We start from the raw sequence: 22701 nt of genomic DNA, 5'->3' as shown, positions 1-22701 counted from the left end.
GGTGTGGGTTAGCGCTGGTATATAAAGGCACACTGAGGCTTGGCGCTCGCTGCCACTGGTTTGATGGCCTTGTCCTTGGGTGACCCTGCTGCTGCTGGTGCCCCCTCCATCAGGCCTCCAGGCTGGACGGTGTGGAGCAGATGCCTGAAGCTTCGGCCACACAAAGAGCCTCCTCTCATGGAAGGAAGGAGCAGCCGACGTTTCTCATCTCTGCTGCTGCTCTTCACTTCCTCTTTCTGCAGCAGCTCTGAGAGGTGTGTCTGTTTCACCAACACAGTTCCCGTTTCCTCGATTCTACATTATACCAAACAGAAAACCCAGGATCTGTTTCAGGAAGGTGACCTGGAGGTCAGCAGCACATATCATAAAACAACGACGAAGAGGCGACAGTCAATAAACAGACAATAAATGATCATTTAAAAACACCAGTACTGTTCAATGGTTTCATGTAACGGAGGGCTCTAAACCAGAGGGTCCAACATGAGGCCCGTGGTCCAAAAGTGGTCCTCCAGAGGGTCCAACATGAGGCCCATGGACCAAAAGTGGTCCTCCAGAGGGTCCAACATGAGGCCCATGGACCAAAAGCGGTCCTCCAGAGGGTCCAACATGAGGCCCATGGACCAAAAGCGGTCCTCCAGAGGGTCCAACATGAGGCCCGTGGACCAAAAGCGGTCCTCCAGAGGGTCCAGCATGAGGCCCGTGGTCCAAAAGTGGTCCTCCAGAGGGTCCAACATGAGGCCCATGGACCAAAAGTGGTCCTCCAGAGGGTCCAACATGAGGCCCATGGACCAAAAGTGGTCCTCCAGAGGGTCCAACATGAGGCCCATGGACCAAAAGCGGTCCTCCAGAGGGTCCAGCATGAGGCCCGTGGTCCAAAAGTGGTCCTCCAGAGGGTCCAACATGAGGCCCGTGGTCCAAAAGTGGTCCTCCAGAGGGTCCAATCCGGTCCTCAAAGTGTAAAAATTCCAGAGAAGACATTAACTGCAGATTGTAAATTAGTAAAACTATAAATTTAAAATCATTTCTAGATCATGACAAGTTGTTCGGCTCACAAAGTAAAATACTACATTGTTTATTGTTCTTTTGTCGCTTTGCGTCTCATTGTTGTAATATTTTGTCTGTTTTTGTAGTTTTTTGTCTTTTTTTGTCCTTTGTCTCATGTTTTTGTCATTTTGCGTGTCCTTTTTTGTCTCACATATGTTTTTTGTCTTATTTTTGTCATTTTGTGTTTTGCTTCATTCATATTTCTCGTCTCATTTTTGTCGTTTGCCTCATTTTTTGTCATTTTGTAATATTTTGTCTTGTTTTTGTTGTTTTTTGTCTTTTTTGGTCTGACTTTTGTCGTTTGTCTCATTTTGTCATTTTGTGTTTCTTTTTTTGTCTCGTTTGTGTTTTTTGTCTTATTTTTGTCATCTTGCATTTTGCTTTATTCATTGTTTTGTGTATCATTTTTGTTGTTTTGTGGGGGTTTTGTCTCACTTGCCCATTTTTTTGTCATTTTGTAACTTTTTTGTCTAATGTTTTCTCTTTTTTATTTTGTTTCTTGCCATTTGTCTCATTTTTTCATATTGTGTATCATTTTTGTAATGTTTTTGTTGTTTTGTGTCTTTTTTTGTCTTCTTTTGTGGTTGTGATCCTCCAGTAAATCCTCTCTGCTTCAGTTCCAGGTGACTAAATGTTGTGTTCCTTTGTAGACACTCTGTGATCTGGAAGTTGTGATGTGGAAATGATAAACTGAGACATTTCAGGTTGTTCATGATGTTTAGTAAAAAGATAATTCCTTAAATGTGAACATTTCTGCACTAAAACAAAGGAACCATGAGGAGTTGTGGTTATTTACAGGTTATTATGCTGTGGTTTTACTGGTTTTACTGGTTTTACTGGTCTGGTCCACTGGAGATCAGACTGGACTGGATGTGGAACCTGGACTAGAATGAGTTTGACTCTCATTTCAGTCTTTAAAGTATTTCATGCCGGTCGGGCGGCAAAGTCCAGAGTAGAGCTGAATGTCAGCAGCTGTTTGTTCTTTGGAATACAGACACAAATAAGGAGGAATGAATCCTAGAAGAGTTTTACAAATGAGTCAGTCAGAGAAGAAGCTTCCTCCTGTGACTCTGACCTCACTGAGGACGGCTCAGAGTTCACATATTGACTCTTATCGACTCCTTCCAGACGTCTTTTCATTCCTCACTTCCTGCCTTCTGGAGGTCGGCTCCTTGTATGGGCATTTCCTCCATCCCATAGATCCAATCTGCCACAAAGAGGTGCAACAAAAGGACCAATAAACCCTCACCCAGCTCCAGGAAGCGTCTGATAACTGCAGAGCGGCTGGGCGTGCCGTCCACCTTGATAAAACCCTCCTTTCAAAGAATCCAGGTCAGGTGTAATGAATGGCGTGTTTGTTTGCCTCGGCCGTAGTTTTTCTGCCGAATCACGGCGGCGGATCAGTGAGTTATTCCTTCCTGAGGAGGCCGGCTCCTTCGCTCCATTGTTGCGTCGGTGATGAATCGCTGAGCTGAGGTCATAAATCAGCAGCAGTAATGTGCTCTGCGGTGAGAACACTGAGAGGACTTTCTCCTGTGGAAAGTTGAAAGCAGAGAAAGTGATGAAGTAGCAGAGGAAGGACGGGAGAAGACAGGAGACCATTTACGAAAACCCAAACTGACGTGTCCTTTTTTTATCCGACCAGCGATCCAAAACCCAAACGGATTCAGTTTCACATCGCCGAGGACACAGAACACCAGGAACTATTTGCATCTAAGAAGCCAGACTGAGCTCAGTTCTGGCAGTCAGAGGCTCACCACTGGAGTTTGACCATGTTGGTGTGTCGGTCCACCGACTGGAATATCTCAACGACTGGATGGACGGCCATGACATCTACTGCAGAGGATCAACTGAAGAACTCTGCTCGCCCTAATCTCATCATCCTCACCTCAAAATTCCAGTTCTTCAGGCGTCCAGAAAGCCCAACTGGTTGAGTGGTCGACCCATGAAAAGTAACTATAGTCCCCTACACAGAAGCCTGGGTTTGATTCCAACTCACGGTCCTTTGTTGGAGCTCTTCTCCCAACTTTTCTGTCTGGTTCTCTACTAACCTGTCTAATAAAGCCAATGAAAGGGCAAAAAATAATTTTAAAATTCCAGTTTTCCAATACATTGGTTTCTGAACAAATACCTCCAAACAGATGATGTTCAGCCTCAGTGGTGCTTTAGCAATGTTAGCATGCTAACAGTGAAGATGGTTGGTTTCATTCGTGCTCAATGATACAAGAAGTTGTTCTGCAAAGTTGCATTAAAACACTGTTAGCAACAGTTCTACTATTACAGTTAACTTATCCATCCATCCATTCATCCATCCATCATCCATCCATCCATCATCCATCCATGCATCATCCATCCATTATCCATCCATCCATTCATCCATCATCCATCCTTCCATCCATCCATCCATCCAGCCATCCATCCATCCATCATCCATCCATCCATTATCCATCCATCCAACATCCATCCATCCATCCATTCATCCATCCAACATCCATCCATCCAACATCCATCCATCCATCATCCATCCATCCATTATCCATCCATCCGACATCCATCCATCCGACATCCATCCATCCTTCCATCCATTCTTCCTTCCATCCATCCATCCATCCATCCATCCATCCAACATCCATCCATCCATCCTTCCATCCATTCTTCCATCCATCCATCCTTCCATCCATCCATCCATGCATCCAGTTTGGGATTTCAGGAATCAAGGACAACCAGATTTTCTGAATGTAAAAATGTAAATCTCGTGGGCATTATTGTAAAGTTAAATCTGTTCTCAGCTGCTGTAAAGTGTTTAATCACCAGAAGTCCGTTTTTAGTTGTTATTCTTGTTTTTGGCTTCAGAAACATCAGATTTTACAGTTTTCAACCGCAGTTTGGAACACATTACTGCTGGAACTTGGCTGTATTTCTGACCACTGGGTGTTATCTTTTCTCATTCCACATCATCATCCTGCTCCTTCTGAGAAGTCGGAGGATTTTCTGTATTTTTCTTAGAAAGCAAACGTCTTTTAACGTTTCTTCTTTTCTGATAATCATGGATTAAAAAGCTGCTTTGATCACAGAGGATGATCCTTATTAGAGCTAGAATGGCTCTGTTCTCCTTTAATGCTGCTCATTAAGCCGCTGTCTGTTTGGGTTTAGCTGTTTGGACGTGTTACAGAGACGGATTCAGAACTTAATTAGCTGCATTAATTAGCTGGAGGAGGAGGAGCAACGCTGGAAGACATCATCAGACTGAGATTCAACAGTCCTCAGAGTGAAAACACGTTATATTTAGGAGCACCGTTAGCTAGCATATGACCGGTAGTGTCGTTACGTTTTTCTTCATTCACTCTTTAAACCAGGGGTGTCCAACATGAGGCCCGTGGACCAAAAGTGGTCCTCCAGAGGGTCCAACATGAGGCCCGTGGGCCAAAAGCGGTCCTCCAGAGGGTCCAACATGAGGCCCGTGGTCCAAAAGCGGTCCTCCAGAGGGTCCAACATGAGGCCCGTGGACCAAAAGCGGTCCTCCAGAGGGTCCAACATGAGGCCCGTGGACCAAAAGCGGTCCTCCAGAGGGTCCAACATGAGGTCCGTGGACCAAAAGCGGTCCTCCAGAGGGTCCAACATGAGGCCCGTGGACCAAAAGCGGTCCTCCAGAGGGTCCAACATGAGGCCCGTGGGCCAAAAGCGGTCCTCCAGAGGGTCCAACATGAGGCCCGTGGTCCAAAAGCGGTCCTCCAGAGGGACCAACATGAGGCCCGTGGACCAAAAGCGGTCCTCCAGAGGGTCCAACATGAGGCCCGTGGTCCAAAAGCGGTCCTCCAGAGGGTCCAACATGAGGCCCGTGGTCCAAAAGCGGTCCTCCAGAGGGTCCAACATGAGACCCGTGGACCAAAAGCGGTCCTCCAGAGGGTCCGACATGAGACCCGTGGACCAAAAGCAGTCCTCCAGAGGGTCCGACATGAGGCCCGTGATCCAAAAGCGGTCCTCCAGAGGGTCCGACATGAGGCCCGTGGACCAAAAGCGGTCCTCCAGAGGGTCCGACATGAGGCCCGTGGACCAAAAGCGGTCCTCCAGAGGGTCCGACATGAGGCCCGTGGACCAAAAGCGGTCCTCCAGAGGGTCCGACATGAGGCCCGTGGACCAAAAGCGGTCCTCCAGAGGGTCCGACATGAGGCCCGTGGACCAAAAGCGGTCCTCCAGAGGGTCCGACATGAGGCCCGTGGGCCAAAAGCGGTCCTCCAGAGGGTCCGACATGAGGCCCGTGGACCAAAAACGGTCCTCCAGAGGGTCCAACATGAGGCCCGTGGTCCAAAAGTGGTCCTCCAGAGGGTCCAATCCGGCCCTCAAAGTGTAAAAATTCCAGAGAAGACATTAACTGCAGATTGTAAATTAGTAAAACTGTAAATTTAAAATCATTTCTAGACCATGACAAGTTGTTTGGATCAGAAAGTAAAATACCAGATTGTTCATTGTTCTTTTGTTGTTTGGTCTCATTTTTGTAATATTTTGTTGTTTTTGGTCTTTTTTTGTCTGACTTCAGTCATTTGTCTCATGTTTTTGTCGTTTTGTTTCTCGTTTTTGTTGTTTTGGGTTTCCTTTGTGTCTCCCTTGTGTTGTCTATTTTTTGTCATTTTGTGTTTCTTGCTTTTGTCAGTTTTTGTCATTTGTCTATTTATTTGTCACTTTGAAACTTTTTCTCTTTTGTCGTTTTGTGTCTCGTTTTTGTAATATTTTGTCTTGTTTTTATTTTTTTTTGTTTTTGTCTGACTTTTGTGTTTTCTTTTTGTCTCGCTTGTGTTTTTGTCTCATTTTTGTCATTTTGTGTTTTACTTTATTTGTTGTTTTGTGTATTGTTTTTGTCACTTGTCCATTTTTTTGTCGCTTTGTAACTTTTTTGTCTAATTTTTGTCGGCTTTTTGTTTTGTTTCTTGTCCTTTGTCTCATTTTTTGTAATATTTACCACCAGTCAAACATGAGCTACGCTGGGCTGTGTAGGGTTAAAAGGTGAACCACTGACAGAGGTCTCTATCAGCGTCCAGATCGATGGATAAAGAGAGGAGATGAGAAGGTGTGAAGAAGGTGACGGATGGATGAGAGTCATTGGAGAACAGTCTGTTATCGAGCTATTAGCCGGGGGAAGTGGTTGGTGAGCATGAAACCAATGAAAAGGTGTGAAATGATGACTTCCTGTTAAAAACACAGGTGCAATGATTCACCCACAGATGACCCTGCAGCAGCAAACCAAGCTCAGACTGGTGGAAAACACGCCAACAACGGTGGTTTTCCAATAACAAACCAACATACGGCGTCTGAGCGAGTCGGGCGAGTTTCCAGACGGCTTCTTGGCCAGAGGCTGGAAGGATGAGCAGCGTTTCTCTGGAAGATCTTCCCTCGTTTATTGTTCTGGTGCTGGTGGTGAGGAGCGCCGCTGCCAAAACCTGCCGTCTGTTGGTCTGGGGGGAGATGTGGTGAAGGCCACGGCTAATGTTTGAGACAAAAAACGAAACAAAAAGAGGCAAAAAAATTAGACAAAAAGGTTACAAAGTGACAAAAAATAGAATAGAATATGCTTCGTTAGAAAATGGACAAACAACAAAAACGATGCACAAAACAACAAAGAAAGTGAAACACAAATGGACAAAAATAGGACAAAAAGCGCAAGCGAAACAGAAAGAAAACACAAATTGACAAAAGTCAGAAAAAAAAACAAAACAAGACAAAATATCACTAAAATGAGATGCAAAATGACAAAAATGAAACAACACCACAAAAGAAGAGACATATGACAAAAAGCGAGAAAAGAAATGACATAAACGGCACAAACAAGACCGGCAATGACAAAAGCAAGCGACAAAACGACAAACAGTAGGTGAGCAGCCTCCTCTTTCAGCCCCACCATGAAGGAATCCTGAGCTCCCATCACCTGAGAGGAACAAATGTTTGCTCAGTGCCCCAGCTTTTCATGATGTCATCTCCAGCCTCATTGGATGTGGTAAATATTTACCCGCTAGCAATTATAGCAGCACCGAGCTCCAGCCTGCTGGGTAAACACAGGGAGCAGATGGGAAATAAATGAGCCTCTGAAGGCCACAGAGCTTCTGGAAGCAGCGACATCTACCTGCAGGAAGGTCAGCAGGTCTGCAGCTGACACCTCGCTGTGACAGCCCGGCTCCGACTTCCTGTTATCGAACGCTAACAGGCTGGACTCAGGAGACTGCAGGCTGGAAAGTGACCTTTAAGAAGGCATCGTTTTGTAGAAAGTCAGTGGAAGGTTAGCTCCTGATCTGCTTTGTTTGGATGGGAGGGTTTAAATGTGTCATTTCTCTCCAGCACATCTACAGAAAAACCAACATTTTCAGTCATTCTGGATCATTTTAAATCATTTGAGAGAAATTCTGACTGATTTTGGATCATTTTCCAGTCATTTTAGACTATTTTCATGTCATCCTGAGCAAGTTTTTATCAGTTTAGATCATTTCTGGATCATTTTCAAGTAATTTTAGATCATTTTTGAAGCGTCTTGGACAATAGGAAAAGCCCTCAGAAAGATCAGTCCTCCTCCAAGGCTGCTCAGTCCCCCATATGTCAGAAATGCAGCATTTATTTATTAATTATTGATGATCAGAAATCACAGCAACATAGAATGTCTCCATTTAGTTATCAGTCATTTTTCTGTTTATTCTGAACAGATTTAATTAATTTAGGTCTATTTTTGAGTCATTTTGCGAAGATTTTTGTCATTTCTGACAATTTTTGTGTAGTTCTGGAGAAACTGTCTGCAATTTTTTATTTTTGCAATTTATTTTCAAGTCATTTTGGATGTTTTTTTTCACAGCATCTTGGACAAATTTGGTGTCATTCTTCAAATTTTCAGTCATTCTGGATCATTTTTAATCATTTGAGAGAAATTCTGGCTGATTTTGGATCATTTTCCAGTCATTTTAGACTATTTTCATGTCATTCTGTGCAAATTTTCATCATTTTAGATCATTTCTGGGTAATCTTATGCAATTCTGGATAATTTTCAAGTCATTTTGATCATTTTTGAAACATCTTGGACAATAAGAAAAGCCCTCGGAAAGTTCAGTCCTCCTCCAAGGCTGCTCGATCGTTGTATGATTTCTAATGGATGAAATCTTTAACTAATCCATGGATCCAGACTATAAACTGCATCACTGCCAGAATCTGATCACTTGGTCCTTGTGTTATTTCTGACCTTTGCTGGTAATTTCATCCAAATCCGTTAGTCTGTTTTAGAGTGATGATGCTGACAGACAGACAGACGGTGATCATCACGTAACTCTACTGCGTTCCTTGACAGAGTAAAAAAGAAAAGAAGTTTTGCTAATGCTAACTAGCATTAACAGACATTAATCCCTCCATGTCGGGAATAAAACAAGGTCACATTTAGAGATTCATCTTTTCTTTTGAGTGGGAACAACTGGAGCTGAATTTCTTAGAGAAATCTGCCACTATAGAGCTGAAAACTGAGATGTGACAGAGTGGTTCTGTTTCAGCCAAAGGGCTACACTGCAACAAAAAAAAAGGGCCGAACATTCCACAATACTGCAGTTCAGCTAATAAAAAGTGAATAAAACATAAAAGAAATGTGAATCAGTCGAGCAATAAAGCAATAAAACTTCAGCAGCGGTTTGTGAAAACAGTTTTAAACTCGTACGTTTGAGCGACGTGAATGGAGGACGGTTTTATGAGTGAGACGGTATTTTTATCGTAGCACCGGCTGGATCCAGGAGTCTGCTGGAGCAATCACTGAACAGCCTCCTTAAACTGCAGCCTTCTGCCCTGTAGGATTTAATACAGCTCTGGAATATTTACCCCGTGGTGCTGACAGATTACTGCTCTGAAAAAAATAAACAAAACCCCCTGTGACCCTCTGACCCTGGTAACTTTTTATCACAGTTTCCTCTGTTTCCGTCAGCGATAATCAGTCGCTCCACACCTCCTGATGCAGAGATTCCTCCTCCTTCTCTTCCTCCTCCTCCTCCTCTTCCTCACTGACACTCTGGAATCCAGGGAATGTCCTCCTCCAGCCCAGAGCTCCTCTCCTATAGGGTTCATTAGCCTCCAGGACAGGAACCAGGATAAGAACCAGGACAGGAACCAGGATAAGAACCAGGACAGGAACCAGGATAAGAACCAGGACAGGAACCAGGACAGGAACCAGGATAAGAACCAGGATAAGAACCAGGACAGGAACCAGGACAAGAACCAGGATAAGAACCAGGACAGGAACCAGGATAAGAACCAGGATAAGAACCAGGACAGGAACCAGGATAAGAACCAGGATAAGAACCATAGGAGGGTTCCTGGCAGGATGGTGTCTCTGGGGACCAATCAGAACCCAGGCCCGGGTCTCTGTCTGGTCCAGTTGAAATCATAACAGCATCTCTGAGACGCTTGACCTCAGAGTGGAATTAATGTTCCTGAGGACGGTTTGTAGAAGAGATTTATGAAAAAGGCGACCGAGGTGGAAGAAAGGGAACGCCGAGGGACGGAGAAAGAGTTTCCTAGTATGGAAAGGAATGCCATTCATGTGAGTCTGACTAACGCTAGAGTCCATCTGGTTCTCATAAGGCCCTCTGAACAAGGTCGGCCTGATTTAAGGTGTTCATCGCTGGCGTTCCTGTCGGTCCATACATCATCCAGCAGAGGAGCTAACAGCTGCTCCTGGATCATGTTCACTTCACACCATCAGAGGATCTTTGATAAGGTTCCTCGTCTTCAGAGATGGAACCACGATGTTTTTATTTATCACGCAGTCAAAGGTGTAGCGTCTAGATCAAGCTGGACTTTCTACTGTCCAAAATAAGAACAGGAAAGAGATTCAGATTAACGCACCACGTATGCTTCTAAACATGTTTAGATCTGTTGAATGACCCAGCTGAGTTTAGGAATCACACGTCCTTCTGAGGAGTCTGTCTGTCTGTCTGTCTGTCCGTCTGTCTGTCTGTCTGTCTGTCCGTCCGTCCGTCCGTCCGTCCATCCGTCTGTTGCAGATAGTGTCACTGTAACCATGACAACCAGTGAACACGACATCAGCTGATTGTGATCCTACTACAAATCCACCTCTGAGGACTGCGAATGTTTATAAAACTGTAGCTGTGAATAATTCCTACTGTTTAAAGAAATTTGAATAGTTTGAAGACATTTTAAAGTCATTTTTTCAACCTTCTCAGCCATCCTGGACCATTAACTCATTCTGGACATATTGTGAACAGTTTAGGAGGATTTTTTGACAAATTTGAGTCATTTCTAGTCATTTTGCACGTATTTCGGGTCATTTTTAAAAATTTTGACAACATTTAGAGAACACACTTCTTTTCTGAGGTCATATTTGAGTCATCCTGGATGTGTTTTTATTGTTTTTACTCATTTTTATAACCCCTCTAAGCCATCCTGCATGTTTATCTCATTTTGGACAGGGTTTGAACAGTTAAGGGACATTTTTTAGACCAAGTTGTGGACACATTTCTATTAATTTTGGACAAATGTAGAGATCTATTAAAGATTTCTGTATCATTGCCAGGTAGAGGTTTGAGTCATTTTTCAAGCCTAAAAATCCAAATGTGGTTGTTTTATCTTCTCCAGTGAGGTTTTACACAAAAAGTTTGGGATTAAAGACATTTAAAGGTTTCATTTTCTGACATTTATAAACAAAAGAAGTCAGCAGTAATCCAGAATATCAGCATCAGACGAATCAATAGAGGAACTAATCGTTAGCTGCAGTTTTATTGAGGTGTTCTTTCACCATTTTTGCATGTCATGAAGTTGACTGAAAGCAGAGATGAGCTCCAGGTTTGTGTTTCTGACCTGCTGCTTTCCTGGAGGAGAATATCTGTGATCATTTACTGCTTCTGAGGACTAGAGAAGGAGAAAAGGTGACTGAGAGGAAAGAGGACGGCAGCCTGAGAGCAGCTGGACTGATCTGTGTTGTTTTTGGACTGTTTGTTTGTGATGGACAGGTGGTGACCCCGACCAGAGTGGGACAGTCCTACTGCTACGGCCCCGGACAGCACAGCCAGCAGGACCTCTACGACGTCCCACCCAGCAGGTCCCAGGGGGTAGGTTCTCCTGTTCCACAGCTTCAGCAGAACATCAGCGACTACTGGGGGGGGGGTTTCATTCACACTGAAACCACCTCCTGAAGGAACAGTCTGTGATCACACACAACAGCAAAACCCAAAGAAAACACTCCATAGTGCAACATCAGTTCACTTATTTAAGGAAGACACCAGTGTTTGTAAGGATTTTCTTATAAAATTTTGAGCTTTCAAAGTAGTTTTGATCCATTTTGTGGTGATTTTGGTCCATTTCTTTATGATTTTGGTCCATTTTTTGGTGATTGTGGTCCATTTCTTTATGATTTTGGTCCATGTCTTTATGATTTTGGTCCATTTTATGGTGATTTTGGTCCATTTCTTTATGATTTTGGTCCATGTCTTTATGATTTTGGTCCATTTCTTTATGATTTTGGTCCATTTCTTTATGATTTTGGTCCATGTCTTTATGATTTTGGTCCATGTCTTTATGATTTTGGTTCATTTTGTTATGATTTTTTAAAATTTTGTGGAGATTTTGCATGTTTTTGTTGGCAAATTTAAACTTTTCAAGGTAGTTTTGGTTCTTTTTGGGCAGATTTTGTGTCTCTTTGTGGTAATATTACCTGTTTTTTGTGGCAGAATGCAGTCTCTAGAGTACTTTTGCCACTTTGTAGTGTTTTTTGTGGTCATTTAGAGTTTTTGTGTGGTAATTTTGGTCCATTTTGTGTTAACTTTGCATGGTTTTGCTGGCAAATTTGGATCTTTCAAAGTAGTTTTGGTTCTTTTGGGGTGACTTTATGTCTGTTTGTGGTTTTCTTGCTTTGTTGTGGTGAAATTGAGTCTTTTTTGATGATTTTAGATATTTTTATGGTGATTTTGTGTCACTTTGTGACCTTTTTGTCGTGTTTTTTTCTGGTCATTTTGAGTTTTGTCGCAATTTTTGTTCCATTTTGTGTTGATTTTGAACCTTTCAAAGCAGTTTTGGCTGCTTTTGGGGGGATTTTGTGTCTATTTGTGGTCATTTACTTGTTTTTTTGTGGTGAAATTGCGTCTTTGGGGTAGTTTTGCGACTTTTGTGGAAATTTGTCATGTTTTTATGGTGATTTTGTGTTTTTTCTGTTGTAATTTTGGACCTTTTTTGTTGATTTTGTGTCTCTTTGTGGTCTTTTTTGTCGTGTTATGTCGCGATTTAGAGTTTCTGTCGCTATTTCACCTGTTTTGTGGTGATTTTGGTCCATTTTGTGGTGATTTTGCACATTTTTGTTTGCAAATTTAAATCTTTCAAGGTAGTTTTGGTTCTTGTTGGAGTGATTTTGTGTCTATTTGTGGTCGTTTACCTGTTTTTTTTGTGGTGAAATTGAGTCTTTGGGGTAGATTTGCCATTTTCGGTGGTAATTCTTCATCTTTTTATGGTAACCCATTCTTGCAGATGTCTCCTACTTTCCGTTCAGAGAACCACGATGCCGTCCATGCTGCTGTTTCAAAACTCCTCCACTGAGTTGTTTATTTCTGTTTGGTGACCAATCATTCAGCAAAGACAATAAAACACTGACAAACATGAGTGCAGTGGCCTAAAATTATTTCAAGATTCTGCTTCTGATTTTCATACCAGACAGAAATGAAACAGAGGAAAGTATTTTAAACATGTCAGACCACAGACGCTGGAGTTCAGCGTTCCACAGTAATGCAAAGCCTGAATGATGTGAAGTTTACCAGCAGTCACTGTTTTAAAGCTTGAACTGTCAGCTCCAACCTGCTGCAGAAGTTGAGATTAAAAATAATAAAGCAAACATTCAAACAAGCAGAAATATGAGCAGGATGCATTCAGGCAAAGAAACTGAAGCTGTGCCTCTGTCAAAGCGAGAACGCTGCTTCCTTCATCGACCACATATCCTGTTCTGCGCTTCACGTCTCTGACCTTGTTTTCTCAGAAAAGGATCCTTCACAGTTCTAGTTTTGTCGTGTCATCTCGCCTTGAGCTAAAAACTGCTGCAGCGTCGTGCTGATGTTCGTCACTGATGCAGCTACTTTTTGCCTTATTGCTTTATTTAAAGCGGCTATAATCAATGTTTTTTCATTTGAATCTGCAGCTTTCTTTAGATTTAGTAGTAAGTTTTTTAATATCAGGCTGTTGGTTTGCTCCTAAAACATCATTTTTCAGCTAAAAATCTCTAAAAACTCACAGACAGGTAGAGATTTAAACTGATATTTCACTCAGCAGGAAAAACAGGCCAAAAATAAAGCAAACACTGAAGTAAAACTCAACTTTACCTGAATGATAAAGCTGCCCTGTCATTAGCAGTTTGCTATCGAGGTTAAAAGTTGTGTTACAGCTGGTTTTACTGCTGACAAAAACAGCTCCTACACAATAAAAGCCCGTAAAGTCAATCGAATACACGAAAAGACAACGCTGATTCTTTGTGTGGGTCTTTTGTGGTGATTTTAGATCTTTTTGTGATGATTTTGTATGTCTTTTCGGCCTTTTTTGTTGTTTTTCGTGGCGATTTAGAGTTTTTGTCGCGATTTCACCTGTTTTGTGTTAATTTTGGTCCATTTTGTGGTGATTTTGCATGTTTTTGTTGGCAAATTTAAATCTTTCGAGGTAGTTTTGGTTCTTTTGGGGTGATTTTGTGTATATTTGTGGTAATTTTACACAATAAAAGCCCGCAAAGTCAATCAACTAGACTTAAAGACCACATCAATTCTTTGTGTGGGTCATTTGTGGTGATTTTAGATCTTTTTATGGTGATTTTGTATGTCTTTGTGGCCTTTTTGTGGGTTTTTTTGTCGTTTTTTGTGGCAATTTAGAGTTTTTCTCGCAATTTCACCTATTTTGTGGTAATTTTGGTCCATTTTGAGGTGATTTTGCATGGTTTTGTTGGCAAATTTGGATCTTTCAAAGTAATTTTGGTCCATTTTGTGGTGATTTGGCTTTTTTGTTTCTCAAATTTGGATCTTTCAAAAGCAGTTTTGGTTCTTTTTCAGGTGATTTTGTATGTTTTTGTTTAGAAAATTCAAACATTTTAAAGTAATTTTGGTCTATTGTCTGATTATTTAAGTCTTTCAAGGTAGTTTTGGTTCTTTTTGGGGTGATTTTGTGTCTATTTGTGATAATTTTACACAATAAAAGCCTGACAAGTCAATCGACTACACTTAAAGACCACATTGACTCCGTGTGTGATTCTTTCTCCTGTACATGTGGCATTTATTTTACATTCTTTTATGTTCCAGGTCTACGATATTCCACCTGGTCAGATGTTCTCGGGTCAACCAGCCGGAGCCAGAAACCAGGGAGTCTACGATGTTCCTCCGTCACAAATGGACCTCAGGACACAAGGAGTTTACGACATACCTCCGTCCTCACAAGGGGTAAGAGAGCATTTAACCACTGCTCTGGTTTGGACACAATGAAAGGCTCTTTGTTTCAGTAAAATAAAGCCAAATTAAGAAAGCCGCTCATGTCCGGAAAATGTTATTTTATGTTTATTGACACAGTTCCTCGTATTTCTCTTAATTGTCCATATTAAATGAATAATAATACGTCAAATGTCATATTTATGGCATTCCTGTGGTCGCCCTAAATGAAAGCCTTTCCTGCCAGTAGAGTTTAGCCAAAACTCCATGAGTATGGCTCCGTGTCTGAACTCTCCGGCAGGAAAAAAAGAAAACGTCAAGGACATAACTGTTCTGTTTCCAGAGCCTCTAAGGTTTCACCAGGCAGAGCGCCATCAGTTTGTTTGTAATAACCTGAAATATGCCGGGACCTGTTATTTGCGTCGTTCCTAATTACAGCTTGGGCAGGCCTGTCTAGCTGGAAATCACTTACAGGCCACCATTTTATTCACTCCCATCATGCTCAGGGCTGCGTTCGTCACACACTTCGTCAAGTTACAGCGAGGTTAGAGCTTTGTTGGACTCGGATGCTGCTTTAGAGGAAGGAATCAAAAGCAGAAACTGAGGTTTCAAATATAGTATCTACACGAGCCAGAAGGTTTTTCACTTCCTCAAACTTCAGCTGCAGCACTGCTGAGTGAAAACCAGAGAAAACCCAAAGACATGCATTAAATGTAGCTTCCAGTCGACTCTTTCCAGATCATTTCATAAATGTTGTACACTGCTGTTCAAAAGTTTGGGGTCACTTAGAAATGTCCTTATTTTGAAATAAAAACAGTTTTTTTTCAGTGAAGATCACATTAAATAAATGATAAATCCAGTGTAGACATAGTTAATGTGGTAAATGACTATTGTAGCTGTAAACAGCTGATTTTTAATGGAATATCTCCATAGGGGTACAGAGGAACATTTCCAGCAACCATCACTCCTGTGTTCTAATGCTACATTGTGTTAGCTAATGGTGCTGAAAGGCTCATTGATGATTAGAAACCTCTTGTGCAGTTATGTTAGCACATGGATAAAAGTGGGAGTTTAATGGAAAACATGGAATTGTCTGGATGAGCCCAAACTTTTGAACTGTAGTGTACATGAAAATGATAAATGTTGGTAAATCTCAATATGAAGCAGCTTAGAACTTTGCACACCAACATCTAGACCTCTATGAACATCTGGACCCCCAGCCTGAATATGAGCTGAATAGAAATGTTGCTGAGGTATTTGGCCTCATTTAAAAGCATAGAACCTCACAATTCAAACAGTTTCGACCATTAAGAAACAAAACACCACATCAGTCATAGTTTCATCATTTATAGGAAGAATATGTCGACAGCAAGGAGGTGGTTTCTGACCTTTTCAGTCATCTACAAGAACACACACGCGTTGAATCATTGTAACTGAACACTATTTTTACCAAACCTTTAGTGTTTTTTAATAAAAATAAGGTTGAGATAAAGTATTTGTAAATGTTAACATGTTATGTAGGTTTTGTTTTCTGACAACCACTAATCACCAATGCAACCATAGTTTAGGCGTGTTCTTGTTTGGCCACCAACAGTCATTAAACAACAACCATAAACACACACACTGTTTTGCATATGAACTCTACTTCCTGTGGTCCCCCGGCAGGTCTACTCAGTGCCTCCCTGCAGGACTAATCCGGCCGTCCAGGAGGGGAACTACGACTTCCCGCAGCCTCTCAAGCACAAGCAGGAAGGCATCTACGACGTCCCTCCAGCTGCCCTCACCAAGCCAGCACAGAGCCCCCAGTCCCTCTACGACTTCCCCCCCAGCTCCGACCCTTCTGCCCACCACCAACACCCAAACACCAACAGCAACGAAGGCATCTACGACGTCCCTCCACCCACCCTTCATTCGGGGGCGGGGTCTCAGCAGGACGTGTACGACATCCCCCGCGGCGTCCAGCCCTCCCAGCACAGAGATCCCAGTAAAGGAATCTACGACATCCCGGCTCCGGTGGCTGACGTGACGGACGGCGTCAACCGACTGTCCTTCTCCAGCACCGGCAGCACTCGCAGCAGCATGTCCACCTCCTCGTCCTCCACCGGCTCCAGCTCAGAGGGCCGCCTCGCCCTGGACCTGGACGTCGCCGTGCAGAGGTTGTTCCGCCTGCAGCAAGCAGTGGAGGTCTCTGTCGGGGCTCTCCACTCAATGGCAGCTTCGCCTCACTGGAGGACTTTTCCCTTCATGGAGCGCCACGCCAACGACGTCCGCACGGTGCTGGACCGAGTCCGAGCCGCTCTGGGAGACTTCGTCGTGTTCGGTAGAGGAGCTGCCGCTAATGCCACGTCTCTGTCGGACTCCAGCCTGCACAGTAAGCTCAGGAGGCAGCTGGGACGCCTGGAGGACTCGCAGCAGATCCTCCTGCAGATCTACCAGGTCCTGGAGAACTGTAGCTGGGCCCTGAACGCCCTGGCCTCGTCTGGAAAGCACCACAACAAGACGGACGACCTGGACCGCTTCGTCATGGTCTCCAGGACGGTCCCCGACGACGCCAAGCAGCTGGCCTCCACGATAGGCAGCAACGCCGAGCTGCTGTTCAGGAGGACGCACCTGGACGGCTCGTTCTCTGTAGGCAGCTCACCTGACGAGAACCTCATCCACCCGCTGACCTCCCCCTCCTCAGAGAACGACAACTATGGAGGTCAGACCAAACCCTTCCCGGTTCCCTCCAGACAGGACAAAGACAACATGAACAACAGCGAGAAGTGTGTGAAGAGCTGGATGGAGGACTACGACTACGTTCATCTGCAGGTAACCCACAGAACATCTCACATTAGGACATTTAAATCTTTGTCAAACTTTTTATGATTACAGGGACTTCATGTGATTCTGTAGAAAACAGTTCCAGTCTATGTGTCGGTTTAACTCTTAAAATCAACATCTATGGATCTAGTTTGAGATGTTCAGGTCAGAAATGTTCACATCAACATACACAGACGTTAAAATGAACAATGCTTGCAGGCTTTTTAGTCCTAAATCAGCAGGTTACATTAGAAACACTAACTCTAACCCTACTAACCCAACAAACCCAACAATTAACACTACAAACCCTACATCTAACTCTAACCCTACAAACCCTACAACTAAACTGAACCCAACAAACCCAACAATTAACACTACAAACCCTACATCTAACTCTAACCCTACAAACCCTACAAACCCTACATCTAACTCTAACCCTACAAACCCTACAAACCCTACATCTAACTCTAACCCTACAAACCCTACATCTAACTCTAACCCTACAAACCCTACATCTAACTCTAACCCTACAAACCCTACAACTAAACTGAACCCAACAAACCCAACAATTAACACTACAAACCCTACATCTAACTCTAACCCTACAAACCCTACAAACCCTACATCTAACTCTAACCCTACAAACCCTACAAACCCTACATCTAACTCTAACCCTACAAACCCTACATCTAACTCTAACCCTACAAACCCTACATCTAACTCTAACCCTACAAACCCTACAACTAAACTGAACCCAACAAACCCAACAATTAAAGCTACAAACCCTACTAGTAACCCGACAACCAACCCTACCATCCAGGCTTTTGCACAGATTCTTTCCCCCTCAGAGCTTTATTTACCCCAGATGAGAGAAAACCTCGTTTATGTTCATCAAAGATCAAACCACAATCGGTCTGAGTGTTTCTTACATCTTTGTCGTCTTCAACAGGGCAAAGAAGACTTTGAACGTCAACAGAAGGAGCTGCTGGAGAAAGAAAACATCATCAAGCAGAGTCAGGTTCAGCTGGGTCAGGAACAGGTGGGTTCCATCTTTCTCTGGGTTTACAGGAGAGACAATGAGACAAACGTTAAAGGAAATCAAAGCAGCTCAGAGTCAAACACAAACTAGAGAGATTAAAGGCCTTGAATCAGCTTTCTGCTAAGAACCTGATATTTGTTCTGGTGGTGGGATGCTAACGTATGGTGCATTGCCACTCATTTGCATAAAGCAGTTTAAGTTTTACGCAAATGCAGCGCGGGGAGCTGAGGTCGACACATCGCGAAGCGTTTGTTAAACGTCTAAACTAGCCATGGATGAACTAAAACCAGGACAGATTCAGCAGATTGTTTCTCGCATCAAATGCTTTCAGAAATACTTTTTGCTGAACACTTTTCCTAATAAAAGAGAAAGTTTGCGACCGAGACACCGTGTTGGTTCTACGTTTCTGTGCTGATTCACTCTTTGTCACGGCTGGCAAACCTTAGGTTCATTAGCGCCACCTACTGGGCTGGAGTGTTCATCAGAGTTACCGACGTGCCACAAATTAGGAAACTGAGAAAAGAGCATTATTGTTTTAACGCGTTATTTTTTTCTGTAGTTTAAGTCCCAGCTCTGGTTTCTACCAAACATTTTTTAATATTTCACACTGTCTGGGTTTTTTTGCTCTTCTTACAGTCTGAGTTAATATCTGATTACAGCTTTAGGGTCGTTTCTGTCCATTAAATCTGTTCAAATCAAAGCCACACAGCTGAGTTCTGAGGGTTAAACTCTTCGTACGTAATCAGGATGTTGTAGAAAAATTAGTTTCAGTGATAAATTATTAGTTTTAATTCCCTTGAAATCATGTTTTGTGGCTTTAACTTCATCATTTACTTTTTAAAACAGCAGAGCTGCAACTTCTAAGTATTTTCATCACTGATTAATGTGGAACTTTTTTTTTTTGGTTCAGTCCCTCAGATCCTGCTCATGAGAATTGCTGGTTAAATTCGGCCAAGAGTCCAAAACCAAATAAATATTTCCTTCATATAAATACGTTGATATGTACGTCTAAACATGAAGCTAATCCTGATATTTGAGGATCTGGAACCAACAAATGTTTGAGCTTTTAATGAACTGAAAAAAGCTGCAGATTAATTTCCTTTTGATCAGACGTCGCTGGAGACGCTTTTCTAATTCCTTCTGTCCCAAAAGGCAGATTTCAGACATTTGTCCTCATGGGGCGGCAAAGCTAATCCAACCAATCGATTCTTCAACATCCTGACTTCATTACTGACCTAGTTTAGATTTGACAAACTAATTCTTCATCCCTCTGCTGAAGCTCTACAGCTGTTGGTCCGTTACAGTGTTCGCTAACGCTGCCTAATGCTAATGCTAAGATATGCAATTAATGTTTGACTTCCTGAAGTAACAGAATATTTGTTTCAGCAAATCATTACCAGGGTTAGAAGCAGCGAGTGTCCCGTTAAACATTTACTCTTGGACTTTAGTTTTCCTGTTAAATGAACCAAAACAATAAAACAATTTAGCTAAAAAACTGTTCTTACTACTGAATGTTAAATAGGGGCTCCAACTAGAGATTATTTTCATCGTCCACTAATCTGTGAATTGTTTTAGAATTACTGATCAGTTGAACCTGTTAGAAAATGGTGAAAAATGTTAATTACTGTTTCCCAAAGCCCAAGATGTCAAATATTTTGTCCAATTTAATGTTTCAGACGAGGAAAGAATCCAGAAAATATTCAGAATATTGATAAGAAACTGCCAGCCGTGATTAATCCATTAATCACTTAATCATCGCTCTAATATTAAATAAATGGTATTCAGAGATTTAAATCTAAGGTTTTCTGTTGGTCTGTACAACCGAACCAGTAGGTATTTCATCACAGTGTAGATGTTTCACTTCTCACCTCCTCAGTTTAAAATCAAAGTTGACACATCTGGAGAATTTTAACTCGATAATTATCAGATTCCCGCTTATGTGAAGTTATTCAAAGGAAATATCTGCTCATCTCTTTATGTGCTTTGGTTTTATTTTTTGGTCTTAAGTGTGGATTATGCTCTCCACATGAACGTGACGTGTGGAGTCTGCTCTCGAGAACACGCCTGGCTTTTATACTCTGTGTAGTGTCTGCTCCCAAACAGCAGGGGGCGGTGTATCACAAACACACGTCTACCACGGTGCGAAGCTACAGCAGAAGAAGTCTGCCATCATTTACACCTCTTACAACACAGCAACCATTAATTGTTGACAAACCGGTTACCATGGTCATCTCTGTGGGATGAAACAGGAAGTCCTCGGTTTACGGCGTCCTCTACCTACAGCGTTTCATCGTTACATCAGAACTGGTTACATGGAACTAGTTGATGAGCAGAGCGGATGAATACGTTGTCACATGGTGCTATCAGACGGCTTTGTTTCCATTCTCTGGTTGTACTCCACCTTGGATTATGCTACATTCACTAACTTTTTACCTTCATTATGGCTCCCAGTGTAAGTCAGACTCTTCTGATACTTCGAAGAAAAGGAAAGCCGTCTCCATGGACGTGGAATTAGATCGAGTAAAACGCTCAAGTTGTAAATCAGTGCAACATCTTCTGTTATCTTCTAGTAAAGTGATTCATATATGCATGAAAGTCGTTGGTTTTCATGACTTTTATGAAAAACTGATTGATCTCGTGATGCACGGAGCAGCTTTGTTTACATTTCCTCTGCAGTTCCGACTTACCACGAAAATCGACTTTTGTCGGAGTTCCGTTTCTATGGACCGACTTAAGTGGAGGACTTCCTGTAAACATCTGTATTTCTGAACTTCTGCTTCTAGGAGCTCCTGTTCTTCCTCCATGTTTTCCACACAGGTCCGTCTACATTGTTAGAAAAGTTAGAGGTGCGCGACGTGGAAATTTTCCGCTAGATAAGGACCGTACGAGGTGGCATCACTGCTGAAATGATGTAATTTGTTGCAGAGCTCCAAGCATGAAACAAGGTTCACACACCCGTTTTTTGTTGCTGGTTGAGCGTGATGTTTTTATCTAAAGCATGTGTCCTCTGAGGACAGATTGAGAATATTTATAAAATAATGTGAGAGTTCCAGTGACATCAGCCTGAGTGTGTACATCAGCGTGAGGTTGCTCTAACCTGAGTCTAACTCAATCCTTTCTCTTCACAGATCAATCAGTTCAAGAAGCTGGAGCAGGAAGTGATCAAACCCGTGGAGAACGACATCACCCAGTGGATTTCACACCAACGTTCTGGTCTGTCCTCGGCCTCCCCGGACTCCTCCATCAGCCCCTCCACCCCGGTCTGCTCCAGGGACCGCCAGCTGCTCGGCTTCTACTCCGAACAGTGCGAGCAGCACTTCGTCACGCTGCTCAGCGCCGTCGACGCCTTCTTCGGCTGCGTCGGCGCCGGCCAGCCTCCTCGCATCTTCGTGGCTCACAGCAAGTTCGTGATCCTCAGCGCCCACAAGCTGGTGTTCATCGGAGACACTCTGTCCCGGCAGGCCTCGGTCCCGGAGGTGGCCAACAGGGTGATGAACTCCAGCAACGTGCTGTGTGACCTGCTGAAGACGGTGGTGGCCGCCACTAAGACGGCCGCTCTGAACTACCCCAACACCGCCGCCATCCAGGAGATGGTGGACCGAGTCACCGACCTGTCCCACCACGCTCAGCAGTTCAAAGAGCAGCTGCTGCAGATGGCCAGCTTGTGATTGTCAGCAAGCCGCTCCTGAACATTTCACCGTTTGTACATGAATCTGGCATAAATCTATATATTTGCAGTATAAATATGTTGCCGTCATCCTCAGCCTGGTCTAGACGCTGTAAATAGTCTCCGTTGTGTAAATAGCTGCTCTATTTTTGTGTAGATTGTTTTATATTATGGGATAGATGCAGTACTGCTGTCTCCGTAGATCTGTGGACATTTTTCATAACATTCCCGTTGCGTATAGCGAAGCACCTTATGAGATGTCCTGTTTTCTTTTGAGCTGTATGATGTTTTGTGTGACGGTAAACCTCCTGTAAATCAGCGTCATGTGGAGCTCCACAGAGTAAACGACTCTTCTAAGCCGAGTGAGCCAGTCTGGTTATTAGAACTTTAATCATTTACAGTTTGTCTCTGATAGAGCAGATCTGTGACAGAAAGACTGAAGTATGCAACATGTGCTACTCTGCCTTCTTTCTGTCTCCTTTTTGTGTCTTTTTTCTCATTTTTGTGTCTTTTTTCTCATTTTTGTGTCCTTTTTGTCTAATTTTTCTGTTATTTTAGCATCCTTTTGTGTCTTTTGTCTATTATTTTAGCATCCTTTTGTGTTTTTGTGGCTTTTGCAATATGAAGGTTTGAACGTCCAATTATTTACATTTATTAAAAAATAGTTAATTTCTGCAAGCACTGATAATTTGTAGACAAAACTAAGCTTTGTGTCTCAGTACTGAAATCTGAAAAAC

The 22701-nt window shown here is 42.9% G+C and overlaps 1 protein-coding gene across 2 annotated transcripts in view; it reads left to right on the top strand.

Annotated features, from left to right (window-relative positions):
- The window catches only part of nedd9 (neural precursor cell expressed, developmentally down-regulated 9), a 62403-nt gene extending 40077 nt beyond the window's left edge, over window positions 1-22326 (top strand). For both annotated transcript variants that reach the window (XM_051955658.1, XM_051955657.1), the window contains exons 3-7: window positions 11025-11123; window positions 14334-14471; window positions 16122-17267; window positions 18208-18297; window positions 21426-22326. In XM_051955658.1, the coding sequence (XP_051811618.1) occupies window positions 11025-11123; window positions 14334-14471; window positions 16122-17267; window positions 18208-18297; window positions 21426-21965 (2013 nt within the window). In that variant the 3' untranslated portion in view covers window positions 21966-22326. The remainder of the gene's footprint in view (window positions 1-11024; window positions 11124-14333; window positions 14472-16121; window positions 17268-18207; window positions 18298-21425) is intronic.
- Window positions 22327-22701: the final 375 nt, after the last annotated feature.

Source organism: Acanthochromis polyacanthus, chromosome 11, assembly GCF_021347895.1.
Source record: "Acanthochromis polyacanthus isolate Apoly-LR-REF ecotype Palm Island chromosome 11, KAUST_Apoly_ChrSc, whole genome shotgun sequence".
NCBI lineage: Eukaryota > Metazoa > Chordata > Actinopteri > Pomacentridae > Acanthochromis > Acanthochromis polyacanthus.
This window is presented reverse-complemented; position numbering and strand designations above follow the sequence as displayed.